This window comes from Pogona vitticeps, chromosome 5 (assembly GCF_051106095.1).
Source record: "Pogona vitticeps strain Pit_001003342236 chromosome 5, PviZW2.1, whole genome shotgun sequence".
NCBI lineage: Eukaryota > Metazoa > Chordata > Lepidosauria > Squamata > Agamidae > Pogona > Pogona vitticeps.
Genome location: NC_135787.1, coordinates 75,663,392 through 75,677,583, shown reverse-complemented (window position 1 = coordinate 75,677,583; position 14,192 = coordinate 75,663,392). Strand labels below are relative to the sequence as shown.

The 14,192-nt window shown below is 38.6% G+C and overlaps 1 protein-coding gene across 3 annotated transcripts in view; it reads left to right on the top strand.

The window, feature by feature from the left end:
* The window catches only part of KLF3 (KLF transcription factor 3), a 58,511-nt gene that overhangs the window by 19,745 nt on the left and 24,574 nt on the right, over window positions 1-14,192 (top strand). For 2 of the 3 annotated variants that reach the window (XM_073001140.2, XM_020786194.3), the window contains one exon: window positions 8,895-8,991. In XM_073001140.2, coding sequence (XP_072857241.1) covers window positions 8,935-8,991 — 57 coding nt within the window. In that variant the 5' untranslated portion in view covers window positions 8,895-8,934. Of the gene's footprint in view, window positions 1-8,894; window positions 8,992-9,697; window positions 9,801-14,192 lie in introns of all 3 variants that reach the window. The other variant, XM_073001143.2, reaches the window with a different exon arrangement.

Here is a 14,192-nt window from a genome sequence, read left to right as displayed (position 1 = left end):
TGGTGTAACAGGGAATATATCATGCCATACATTATCACATTTTATCTGTACTTAAACATATCATTACATTAAGAACGTTTGTGTCTATTTGTTGCCTATATAATTCCAACTAAAGTTATTTGACTATTTAGTATTACATTTATCACTTTACTTTGTGCTTTCTTAAGTGCGTTCCACAAATAGACTCGGTAGCAATTTGTTGAGTAGTTGTTTTTTTAAATTATTGCAGCTACGGTGTTATTTATGCATATGTGAACCTTATATGCAGCCCCAGAAGCAAAGCGTGCTGCTTATATACCGCCCCATAGTGCTTCAAGCACTCTCTGGGCGGTTTACAAGTTAATTATGCAGGCTACACATTGCCCCCCCCCCCCCCAGCAAGCTGGGTACTCATTTTACCGACCTCGGAAGGATAGAAGGCTGAGTCAACCTTGAGCCGCTACCTGGGATTGAACCCCAGGTCATGAGCACAGTTTTGGCTGCAGTACAGCAGTTTAACCACTGCGCCACGAGGCTCAGAAGATGTTTCCTTCCTTTCTGCTCCAGTACAGAAATGCTGAGTGAGTAGGTTTTATGTGGAGAACTAGATGGGCCCTGCATATGTCTTTATGTGTGTATGAGATTTTTCAGCATCCCTCTGAATGCAGTAATACAGAATATGCTTCAGAGGCCTTGCGTATTTAAATATGTAGATGCTGGATCTTTGCTGTCTGTATACCACCCTTCTACCACGTAACCTAGATAGAGAGAATATTTGGCCTTTATTCTGTGCCTCTTTATAGTCATCCTGAATTATCTCCTTTGTGTAGTGAAATTTGTATCAAGTTCTAAAAAAGGTTTAAACATTTTTAGATAGTGGAGACCCCAGATTTACACACACAGTTTACATCCTTGGGGTATTGGTGACACTGAAATAAATCTATTACCCTTAAAGGTGCTGATAAATAGATAAATAAACAAATAAACAAACAAATAAATAAATAAATAAATAAATAAAAGCCTTTACTAATTCCTTTTTTAAATAGAAGTATGATCAAAACACTGTAAAGTTCCATACACTTCTAGTTTATAAGCACATATACTGCTTTAATCTTTTTAAAAATAGATCTTGATAATTATGGTATTGATTATTACAAGTACTTATTAGGGATAGGATTTTTGGAGTTTTCTGGAGTACAAATGCTAAAATTTTCCATTCTGGGAGTTCTGCTTACCTTAAAGGCATTTCACAAACAACTGAATGTGATGTACGTGGGACAAAGTTAGAAGGATTTGAGGCGTAACTAGATCAAGCGCCACCCAAGCTTCCTGTCTCTTTTCTGGTGGTAGCTGGAAGCTTCCTTTCTGAACAGGAAGCTTGGGCACTGCTTGACCAACCTAAGCCTCAAAAACAGAGTGCATTTGATTTAATCAAAATTTTCTTATTTAAAAAAAAGATTTTTTAATTTAAATTATGATTTAAACAAATTTGATTTTTAAAATGTTATTCACTTAATCCACCCTGCTCAAAGCCTTCTAACTTAGCTTTTCTCTTGAGGTCTTTGTGAGGTGCCTGTAAGGTAGGCAGAACTCCCCGAATGGAGAATTATGGTACAGTGGTGCCTCGCTTAACGGCGTTCCAGGAAAATCGCCATTAAGCGAAAACATCATAAAGCGAAAATAAAAAGCCCATTGAAACGCATTGAAAACCTTTCAGTACATTCCAGTGGGCTTAAAACTCACCGTCCAGCGAAGATCCTCCATACGGTGGCCATTTTCGCTGCCTGTATAGCGAGAAATCTGTCCCTAAACACAGCGAGGAGCCATTTTATTTACCTGGTGGCCATTTTGAAACCACCGATCAGCTCTTGGAAAATCGTCGTTTTGCGAAGAATCGGTTCCCGAAGCAGGGAACCGATTATCGCAAAGCGAAATTCCCCCATTTAGATTATCGTTTTGTGATCACAATTGCGATCGCAAAAAGATTGTCGTAATGCGGGGCAATCATAAAGCGTGGCACTGCTGTATTTGTACTCCAGAAAATTGAAAAAAAATTGCACTCCTGTTGCTTACAATATAATTTCTGTTCTTCCAAATGGATAATAGTCTTTCTATTTCCTCTCCAGATAAAGAAGTACAAAATAAAAACAGAGTAAACATTACAGTCTATTAAAATACAGCATAACAAGCAGTTAAATGGTATAAAATTGAAAAGAGGCACAATTAAAAACAAGACAAGATGTACACACACAATTGTATTCTAACCAGGATCAGATAGCCTATTGAAAACAATGCAGCTTCTGACATGGGTGAAATACAGACAAGGAGAAGGAAAGTGTTTTTTTAGGGGGCAGTTATTTTTGCTCCTGAGAGAAAGGCCTAAGTTTTAAGACTCTGATGCTTAGCTAGAGGTTACTATCCTGGAAAATACCCCCTTGAAGTGTGCTTCAGGAAGCAGTGTCACATACAAGAGACCATTTCCATTAACAGTACCGAAAGAGCAATGCGATTAACACAGAAAGAAGTGGACCTTCAGCTATCCTTGTTTGAGTTGTTCTGTGCCGTTAGAAATGAAAGCAGAGTATCACTGGATTTTATTTTCAGTATTAAATAACTGGAATTCTAAACCGGGACCCTTGAGACATAAAGCAAATGTAAAATTTCAGCCTCAGATATCATTAGAGTCTTCTGAGTCCAAAGAACATTGTTTGACACTTTTCTTACAGCTAGGTCACCTTTTTGACTTTTTCACCTGATCAGTTTTTTTTTTAAATCAAGGTAGGAATTATATTTTCCTTTTTCCCTGTCATAAACTCTCTCTTCTATCAGACTCCTACTGCAGAAATGTCTTGGGACCTTACTTGGACTTACCTTTGCACCTGTCCCTATTTGCATACAGAAATCAATTACGTAACATGTCTTGCCAGAATACAGGGCGTGAGCAGAATCTTATCAAAGTTGTGTCCTGTTTGGACAAGTTACATTGCCTTGGCAAAAATCCACAGGGTGGAGTGACTGGGAGGAGGCAGGAAAATAAAATTGCGCAGCTTGTTAACACACACATGCACAGTGGCATACCTGCTTGCTGGATTATTATTCATTAGTCTTCATACTTCTGGTTCCATAAGATTTTTTTATGCAAAACAGCTGCCTATTTTTTTAAAAATCCTGAAGATTTATATTTCCAGAATTGCTGATCCAGATACTTAAGTAGAAGTTTCCAACAGCAGTGTTTAATAAAGGGGAATATGAATTGTTGTCTGTCTAGTGGAATATACATGTATCTGTATTTTTCTCAGAATTGCACACAGTCTTGTCTTTGTTTAGTTACTTATAGTCAAATCTAAGAAAGAGGGGAAAAATAGCTCTTCACCATAATACATTCAAGGTACAGTAGCTGTGTTTTTGGAGATTCCTGGTTTGTAAGTTTCATTTTCCATCAGAATACATGAAAACTATTTTTTATAGTTTAATAGAAAGAAAATAAATTCTAAGTATCAGATTTTGTTTGGGTAAATAGAATTTTGGGAAGGGACCACATGTCAGCATAACTTCTTGTCTATAATTTGGAAGGACTATTAGCGCTAGGAATGTACATTTCAAATATTTTGCACTGCAAATCTCATAATTCTCCTTTCTGGGAGTTCCAGCTGCAGGACCAAACCATACCGATGGCTAAATTATGTTCATCTGGCAGGTGTCATGCCTTGAGTAGGCCTAATTACCTGTTTGAAAAGGAAACTTCCCAGCAACCATCAGGACAGCTCACGTCAAACAGGAGGTTAAGCTTATCCAAGCCATGAAGCCAGACAGCTGGGCTTTGTATTCAGATGAGCACAACTTAGGTATGCTTAGGTCTGGTCCTGCAGGGGTGACTCCCAGAAAGGAGTGTTATGGGATTTGTAGTTCAAAAAATCCAAATGCACATCCCAAATGAGCACTACATACTGGTTTGTATGCAATTAAAACTATGCCAACCATAGTCATATAGATACATTAATATACAATGTATATTGTGTATAGGAAAACAGAGCAAAGAACTAAATTAAATTTCCTGCCATAAGTACTTTACTCAAAAAATTGCTGAAGCTGAAAGATATTTCATGTAAAAATCTAGCTATGTTCCAATAGAATCCATGTGATCTCTCACAGCCACCCATAGATATAGAAAGGGGATCAACCAAATACAGCCTGTTGACCACATTTGTCTTACCCATCCCCATTTTTTTAATTATTTAAAAAATGGTCATTCAGAATGTTCCCCATGCTCTCTCTTAGGAATGTGATAGACAGTTCTCTCATAATGGGGTGGAGGGCAGGAGTGTTCCTTGGCTTGTCTCACATTCTTCAAAAACATTGTGTGATTGTTTCATCTTTTAAAAAAATCAGCTACTAGAAGATGCAGAAATAATGCATTTTCACTTTAAAGAGCTTTTTGTAAAAACAAAAATACTTTGACACAGGTAGGATACAGAAGTGGGTACAGGTGTCCTTGGATCTCTGGGGGTTGACAATTCCTGCTCTAGGAGATGAGGAAAAAGAAACATGCAGTGAGTCATCTCAAGAGTATACAGTACATCTATTCTTACACCCAGAGAGGTTTTTGAACCTACAACAGTTGTGGAAATCTCAGAAGGAGGGTATGTGTGCAGTACCATTCCAAAACACACTTTCCCCAACAGTACCTATACATAGGTGAAATAGACAGTGATTATATGAAGGCTTTTTGCATGTATGAACCAGTTCCAAGACAATAGAATGTGCTGAATGATGAGCAAAAAACTGAAAATGAAGTAAAAGTCACAGTTCTATTCCTTGTCCGTTCAGATAGTTAGACTTCTGATCAAAGAGCAGAAGTGCAAAAGTTCAAGTGTGTCTTAGCGGCTGAAAGACTATTCATTAAAGAATCTGTTCTCTCCAACCAAAACACAAACCACTGGAAATCGGCAGCACTGTGTGCATTTTATTGCACTATTGATCTCTCATAAACAGCCTCAGAGTGTGCCCACAGGTTGTCAGTTGACAAGTGCAGATAAGCCATGGTAAAGAAACATAATTTGACAAATAGATAGGTACATGAAGTCAAAAAGCTTGACTTTGTATGAATAGGTAAACCTTGAATCACCATGGTAATTCTTAACCTGGTATAGAAAGGATGACTTTGTTATGCAGTATATATTTTGCATGTAAAATCTCCCATTCTTTATCTTTAGTTTATTTGGAGTGGGGCGCTGGCAATGTGAACAATGGGAAATATCCAGGAAGGAATTTGAAAGTAATTTTACTTTACTATTAAACATAACTTGTTTACAATGAAAATCTACCTATACAATGGGACCTTCTTTGTACATTGCTAGCGCCACCTATAGATACAAATAAACCATGTCCTTCTTAATGGGTTCTCATTGACCAGGAGTCAGTCTGGTCTGTTTTAGTCAGATTGGGTGCATTGGTCAGCATCATAAACCAGAATGATGCAGATCATTTACACATAGAGATCCATGTGATTTTCATGAAACAAATACTGCTGGTAAATACAATATTCTGTCTTCGCATACTTAAATAGTTAACTTCTAATTGTAGAAACAAACACAAATAGCAACTATGTCTGTCTCTGTCGTAATTCAGGGAGTGGATTTAAAGATCTGAAATATAAAAGATTTATTGAATCTTTTAAATTGTCTCTGTACCACCCTGATCTTCAGGGCTTATTGTAGTTATATCTTCAGATAGCTCATCAAAAGACTGAGGTCTCGAAATGTACATTCCTAAAATTTAGTGCTGGGATTTTTAGGTGCTAATGAATTGGACCTCAGAAGCATTCTTCCATGATTGAGGGTTAGTGATCACATGTTGGCAACTTTTGGCCAGCTCAGACAAACATTTATGAGCAGTCAGTATTTCAAGAATGTTGACTCTTACCATTTCTGCACTTGGCTGCATTTCTCAGATTAAACAATTTATTGGGAGTAATGAAAATAATACTCCTTTGTTTAGAATAGTACTCACCAGAAGTTTTCAGAAACATTTTAGGTTTTATAATCCTGAATCTTCTCTTGGATCAAGTCTCTGAGACACAAGTAGCTCATGATCTATTCAGGATCATGAATTCACTCCAAAATGTTAAATTGAGGCTTCCCCTACAACTTAGGCCATGTACAACTCCTACTATGAAAAACAGAACTTGCCTTCTCATATAGCTGTTGCCACCAGAGGTAGCACCTTTTCTCATTTTACAGAGCTAATATACAGGAGTCCCCCCCCCCATATCCGTGAATTTGGTATCTACAGTTTCAGTTATCCGCAGTTGCTGCTGTTGCAACTCAGCCCACAATATCCATGGACACTTAACTCTTCTTACCTTTCACCCTCCCTCTTGCTCTCTTTAATGAGGTTCAGGCATCTGTGGTTGATCCTGGAATAGATCACCTGCAGATATGGGGGGACTGCTGTATACAGAAAGCACTGTGTGGCACACCTTTGTGTTCTCCCTGTCCCTAGACATCCTTGGCTAGATGAGCTGGCAACATCAAGCATGTAGGCATGAAATGTCTGTCTCCCAACATTCAGCTAGTGTTGGCCTGCTAATTGCTATTATTGATGCTAGAAAATAAGTTCAGTACTGAGTGAAATCTTGTTGCTTAAGCAGCACCATTGAATTAATGGGGATTTGGTGAATCAACTCCTGTCTTAAGTTCTTTTGATTCAGTAGGCCTAATCTAGTCACAACTAAACAACAGGATTTCAGCCACTGTAGGAGTTACATGGTTAAAGCATAAGAAGAAAAACACTTTTATGTTAGTAGTTATATTTGTTTTGTGTATCTAGGCCAAACATACTCAATGCAGACGTATGACATACAGACATTTTTCATGCTCAAACTGCATTGTTAAAATATATTGTAAACATCTTCATCAGATATTGAGAAGATCAAATGCCAACTTTCATATTTGATCATCCTTTTTAAAGGCCTTGTCTAATAAGACATATGCCTTGTATATAAAAATGCATATTGAATTGCAGTGGCTTAACTTCTGCTACCCTTTTAATGTGACATCAGTTTTAAGAAAATAAATGGGCATTCTCTCTCTGTTTTCATAATATTTTTCTGATTATATACATAAAGATCATGCTCAACCAGAAAACTATTCCCCCATTGTTTTTTCCTATTAATTGTTGGCAATTGTGGTGGCCATTCTAGGGTATGTAAGAGAGAGTCATTTTATAGAGCAAAGAACTTAAGCTGGGGAACATAATGGGAGTGGCTTGTTTTCCTTGGAACTAAATTGGACTACTGAGAGCAGAATTTTACATTTCGACAGTTGCAGTAAATGTAATTACTAAGTTATCCACCTTAATAAAACCTTGTACAGTATTTGAGAAATAATTGCAGTGTTATTTCTGATGCCTGATTAACCTGCCATTTGTTGATCTTTTCCTAAATCTTTGCATCCAGAATCCATGGGAATATGAATTTTATTCATCCTCACAAATTTCTCTGTAGCAAAGCCTAGAATCTAACCATTCTGAATGCCCACAGTTTTGCCTATTTCCTATTGTATTCCAGTTAGGAGGCCTTGTGTGAATTCATTTCAGACATTGCTAACTGGGATAAATGGCACATGAAAAACAGTGCAGCATATTAATCAGTGGCACAGTATTTTTCCTGCAACTAGAAGGCTTTGCTGCACAACTTCATTTGTCTTTACAGAAGTCATGGGTCGCAGATACTTCACATTGTTTATAGGGAAGAAAAATAAGAGAGATTCTTTTCACATTGTTTATAGGGAAGAAAAATAAGAGGGATTCTTCACTTCTTCATATATCCGCTTGTCTTGCTAATTTGTCATATCTGAATTGGCTCTAGGTGTACATATAGTAATGACTTAAGGTCTTTTGTGAGAGATATTTCCTATAAGTAAATAGGATCCTTACTGTTTCTGTCAGTTATATGCATGAAGAACCTGTGGTCTTCAAGCCCAGATCTATGTATCAGGAAAAATGCCACATTAAACCTGATTAAGACACCTCTTTCTAGTTGCTTTATAGATAATATATGGCAATTTATAATAAAAACAGCCTGACATGGCTACAGAACTGGGTGGGAGGACTGTTTTAATCCAGAGCAGGGGTTGCACTGTGTGGAAAACTAGAACTGAGTGTGAATTGAAAGAGACATTAGATTTGGCTCAACTCTCTTCAGCTTCAGCCACTTCAGACAGTGGTAAGTGGTGATATGAGTTATTGTCCAGCAACATCTGAAAGGATGAAGTCCTCGTTTATATTTACATAAAACAATTTGAATTGCAGCCTGTTAACAAATTTCATTTCTTAAAATGACATTTCCAAAAGACACATATTTACTTTTTTTAAAAAAAAAATCTATGCTGCCATGTTCATAGCATGAGTATAATTTTTTCCTGAAATTGTAAGATAGTTTTTCAACAGCTTCGCATGTGATGTTATCCTCAAAGGATGCACACTAGCCTTCCCCCATCTTGTGCCCACAATGCATCTGCAACATCCATTGTCCTTAGTCATCATGACCAATGGGTGTGTTATACTTATGTACTCCTCTAAGCTAAGCTGCTCAAGTGAATACCATATGGTGATTCACAGATGTCAGCTGTGAAACAGAATTTCATGGTTTGGATTAAATAAACCCACAAGGTGGTCTTAAGCACGCCTTTTTGTTCCAGCTTAAGCCACCCCCTTCCCCCACATCTGCTTCTTTATGGAGATTATAATACTAGCAAAAGATATAAGGTTTGTCTAAGGCTAGTTGGGAAAACATACGTGAAATGCTTTGAACACTTGACATGAAATTTGTTAGTGCTAAATATTACAGTGCTTTTCCACACTTATATTATTTTTAATTTTAACCTCTGCTCTGTTTTCTCTCCTCATGTTTTTAGAGCCCTGCACAAAACTACCACGATAGCAACAACAAAGAAAATGCTAATGTTTGACCCTGTGCCTATCAAGCAAGAAGCAATGGAACCAGTTCCAGTGGTAAGTATTTATAAATATTAAAATTTTCCATGCCATGGAAAATACTCTGATGATAATGGTAACATCTATTGACCCACATATCTGTGAGTGTCTTGTCTAGGAAGACAAAGAAGAAGAAACTATCTCTCCTGAATAGTGTTGCCACATATCACAGACGTTTGTTGACTGCTTGGTGTGGCCACCTCTTTTGTGACAGAGGAGTTTTGTCTTTAGTAGCAGTTTAGCAAGCAAGAATTTAACAAGTCCAATTTCCTTGCATGGAAGTGCTGTGGTGGGAAAGCTGTGCCTTTTGGATTTCTTGCTGCCATGCAGTTTTTAAAGGCAGATGGCTTCTATAAGGGAAAACAATGGCAGAGCTGTACAGTAGCTAGCTTATTTGTATTCTCCATGTTTTCTTTTCATCTTTAAGAACTTTTACCAGGCCGACATAGAGGTTGTAGGAAGCAATGCATGTTGGTACTGCTCAAGGAAATAAGCTTACTCTAGGACAGAGATGGCGAACCTGCGGTACACGTGCCACAGCTGGCACGCGGAGAACTGTCCCTGGGCACATGAGCAGAGCGCTACCACCCCCACCCCCTGCAGCCAAACCTCAAACTGCACGATTGTAGGCCACCTATCCCTGCTACCTTACTTAGTTGCGGCACTTATAAATCAGTTCTTTTACAGATCGGAAATAAGGCTGCTTTATTGTTTTCTGCTGTAGAACAGCCCGGGGCAGTCAATCCAGCTTGTGACTTGTGAATTACTACTTCCACCGAACGTGACTGCAAGCAGAAGGGAAAGCTCCAATTAAGGCGGGAAGGAAGGTGCGAGAGAGGAACGGGCGGATTCATCAAGCTTGTTTAAATGTAATATTGTAGAAAATTTAGGGAGGGTGTGTGTGAGAGAGACTTGATCTTTCATAAAACCATGAAAAAAGGAACCATCCAAATTTAATCTCCACTGCATTTAGCTCTGTAGTTTCTGCGGAGAAGAGCAAGTATTTCAAGATTATGTTTAGATGCTAAATTTGTACTGGGCAGAACCAGAATATTTAGAAGAGTCTCGCTAACAGCAAACACCGAGTAAAAGACAACCAACACAACTGGGACTAGATGTCTGAAGTGTGTAGCAATTGCGTTTCTCTGTTTCTCATCCCCAAAGCAAGCAAGAGTATCATAGTTTATTCCCCAAATCTGAGTCCTTGTCTCTCTGCTCCTGGTCCTGCTTTGACTGCAACACCAAACAAAAGGTCTTACAAACAAAGATTGTGGCTTTCTTTATTGAGTCAATCCATCTCATGTACATTCTTCCTCTTTTCCTACAGCATTGCACTTTTTCCTGCATTGCTGCCTTTTCCAGTGAGCTTGTCTTCTCATGATGCCACTGTAGTACAATACCCTTTGGTTATTTTAGCTTCTAGTGAGAGTCCACACTTAATTTGCTTACTTATCTTTCTGACAAGTCATGCTATCTGTAAAACTCTTTTCCAACAATTCATTTCAAATACAGTGGTGCCCCGCATAGCGGGGTGTGTGAAATCGCTATGTGAAATCTTCGCTAAGCAGGAAGTAAAAAGCCATTGGAACGCATTAATCTTCATTTAATGCGTTCCAAATCGGCCCTAAACTTCCCACTTAGAGAAGTTTCCTGGCCCCAGGCAGCCATTTTCGCACCCTCGGCAAGCGAGGGGAGGGCGCGAAAACGCAGTGCGGGGCCATTTCGGGTCGTCCGCAGCCGTTTTGAAGCCGCAAAACAGCTGTTTTGCAGCTTCAAAACGGACCCGAAATGGCCCCGCGCCGCGTTTTCGCGCCCTCCCCTCGCTTGCCGAGGGCGCGAAAACACCGCGCGGGGCCATTTCGGGTCATCCGGCGCCCATTTTGGAGCCGCCGAACGTGGTTCCAAAATGGCCGCCGGACTCCCCAATCGTTGCAATGCGAGTGCGGCGATTGGGTGCTCCGTATAGCGATCCCGAAAAAGGGGATCGCTATATGGATTCGTCGTTATACGGTGCGCTTGCTAAGCGAGGCACCACTGTAAGTGAAATGTGTGTATATACTTTATGTGTAGTGTATAAAATGTGTATTACAAGTCTACACTCTTATGTATAGCGGCTTTTCTGAGCGTGGTATACTTTGGAGGAAACAAGTCCAGGATTTCAATGTACTTAATAAGCTTTATAAATAGGATGCATTTAATTCCGTGTAGCATTTTGCACTTGACTTTTTTTCTAAAAGAGCTGTCAGTTCCTCCAATCAATAAAGAACCAGACAGACAAAATGTGTAAATGACACCAGGAGAGAAGAGCTGGTGAAACTGTTATCTTTGCCTGGAAGAACACAAGGGAGAGCTATCTACAATGCTGTGATGGAGACATTTTTGTCACAAGACATAAGAGCAGAAAAAGTGGTTTCAGATATTGGTGATGGGGCACCTTGCATGGTGGGGGTAACATCTGGTTTCATACAGTTCTTTGTTAAAGAAGCAAAACATCTGGTCATTCAGTTTGGTTGTATTATATATCAAGAAGCTCTGTGTGCCAGGGAAAGCAGCAGAAAATTAGACAATATCATCAGAGATGTCACAAAAATGGTGAATTACACCATGGCTCGTGCTCTTAATTTTCGATAGTTGCAATCACTTCTTGATGAGGTTCAGGCACAGTATAATACTTTACTTATATACAATAATGTCTGGTGTCTGAGCAGAGGAAGAGTCCTGGGCAGATTTGTAGCCTGCTTGGATGAAATTAGGCTGTTTATGACTGAAAAGCAGCAAAAATATCCACAGCTCACTGATATGGCCTGGCTTACCAACCTCATGTTTTTTACAGATTTTACAGCACACTTCAAGGTACTGAACAGAAAACTGCAAGGTTTAGGGAAAACAACAGAAAGGATGTTTTGTGACATCAGAACATTTGAAAGAAAACTGCAGGTTTTTGAGAGAGACGTTGAAAGTGGGCAGCTGAAATATTTTGCAAATCTAAAAATACATTTGGAAAATTCTACAACATTTACGGACAATCCTACAAGCCATCAGGAAATCTGCGAGGAATTTTCTAGCATTGTAACAGCTGCAAAGGAGAATTTTAGGAACAGATTTTTACAGTTCCATAAGATGGAGACAACTCTGTGTTTTCTTACTTCTCCAGATAAAGCCACATTTGAAGAACTTGATCTTTCCTGCTTACAGTGGTTAGATTTTGGAAATCTGGAAATGGAGCTATGTAATTTAAAGAAAACTCTATCTGGAAAAATAAATTCTATGACCTGCATGCAACACTGGAGAAGATAGAGTGTGAAGGGATGACAAAGGACAAAACAGTTGGTAGTTCTGAAAATGAAATCCTTAAAGTGTGGATTTCTCTGCCAAATAATTTTAAATCAATGAAAGCACTTGGGATTGCTTTTCTTACTTTGTTTGGGTCATCTTATGCTTGTGAGCAGCTGTTTTCAGCTTTGAATTACTGTATATCAAATCTGATACAGAAACAGACTGACAAATGACCTGAGTGCTGCATGTGTTACTCTCAAACTAACGGCATATGAGCCAAGGTTTGATAAATTATCAGCATGAATACAACATCAAAAATCACATTAATTGTGCAAAAGCATGCCAAATTCAAAATTTTACCTAATGCAGTGTTTGCAGTCCAAGACACTAGTTTAGGAGTTGTTTAAAGTGTGTTAAGCAAGTTTAGTTTTCTTGTTTATCTTGCTCATCCTAATACAGGTTGACTTTTACTAATCCAACACCTGTAGAAGCTGGGAAAGGACCCGGAGTAAGGCTTGCCCCATACAATTTCAGAATGGTATATAATCATATTACAAGTTGAGTATCCCTTATCAAAAATACATGCACACAATTATTTTTAAAGTTTGTATATATTACCTGGCTTTAGGCTATGTGTACAATGTATTACTTTAATATTTTTTCTATTTACCAGAGTTAATCGTTATTTTTCAATAAAAAAAGTGTTTGTATCATTGAAAGTTCTGTTATGTTTTTCTTTGAAGACAAAAGGTTTTGATTAGTTTAGACAACTGTATGAGTTTTTTTTTCTAAACTAAAACCTCAGTATTCAGATTTAATTGTAGTGTTGGCACTTCAAAAGAAATAATTTGGTTTTGTGTTGCCGTTTGGGCACTCGGACGCAAAAAGGTTCGCCATCACTGCTCTAAGATGTTCTGTGGCAAGGCTGGTGCGGTAAGCTTGTTTGGTTTGTTTCCCTCTACACACTTGGAAAATAGTTGCAAAGGGGAAAAACTGAATAGAGGATTGTAGTTCAGGGCTTGCTGGTAATGAGACGCTTATACAATTAGATCATCTGTGTTTTTGACTGTTGAGGTTCTTGCCAGCAATGGTTATACAAGATGTGAGGGTCACTTTGAAACAAAGTTGTCATGGATATTTATAATATTTGTCAGACAGTATCCAAATATCAGTGTTCGTAGTTCTTCAGAAACGGTAGTGGGGGAAAATCCAAGAAATTGATACATTTCTTTGTCTGAATACTCTTCGTAAAAGAATTTTGTACTCAGCTTAGAAACAGACCCCTCTTTTCTAGTATTTATCAGGAAATGTCTGCTTAAATCATCAGTGTAGTTCATTGGAGACCAAAGTACTACCTGGTTGCTATGTCAAGAGGTGATTGCTGTATTTATCTTGAAGTAGCTGCAGGCCTACTTCTACAGAGTGACCAGGAGATAGTTTACTATAGAGAAACGAGTTTCTACCAGGAAGTAATTTTCACAGTCTACTGCTGGGATAAGGAAGAAAGCAGAGCTTGGAGATAAATGCTGCAACAATGTGATGCATGTCAACGTGTTTCCTAATTCCTTCAGCCCAGCTACAGCATCCTTGAATCTTATTGTCACTCATGTGCTCCTCAGAAAGGTTTGTTGTCCATTTGGCACGGAGAGCCTCATTTCAGTGACATTTAGAAAAGCTCAGTGGTATCAGGTGCACTGCATTCCCAGTGGTGAACCAGACAGAAGAAATGTGCTTGTTTTGCATCTCTGATCCTAGTGATTCATAATCATCAGGTCAAAAAGATGAAACAGAACAATGGATCAAGTAGTACTGCAGCCTTCAGAACTGTCTTGTAGCCCACTTTGCCAACAGAAAAGGGTGCTCAACATTTAATGTATTCTCAGATCAGTTACTGTTAGTGTCCCTTCTTTTTTTTAGGGCTCAGACACGTGGCTGATTTACAT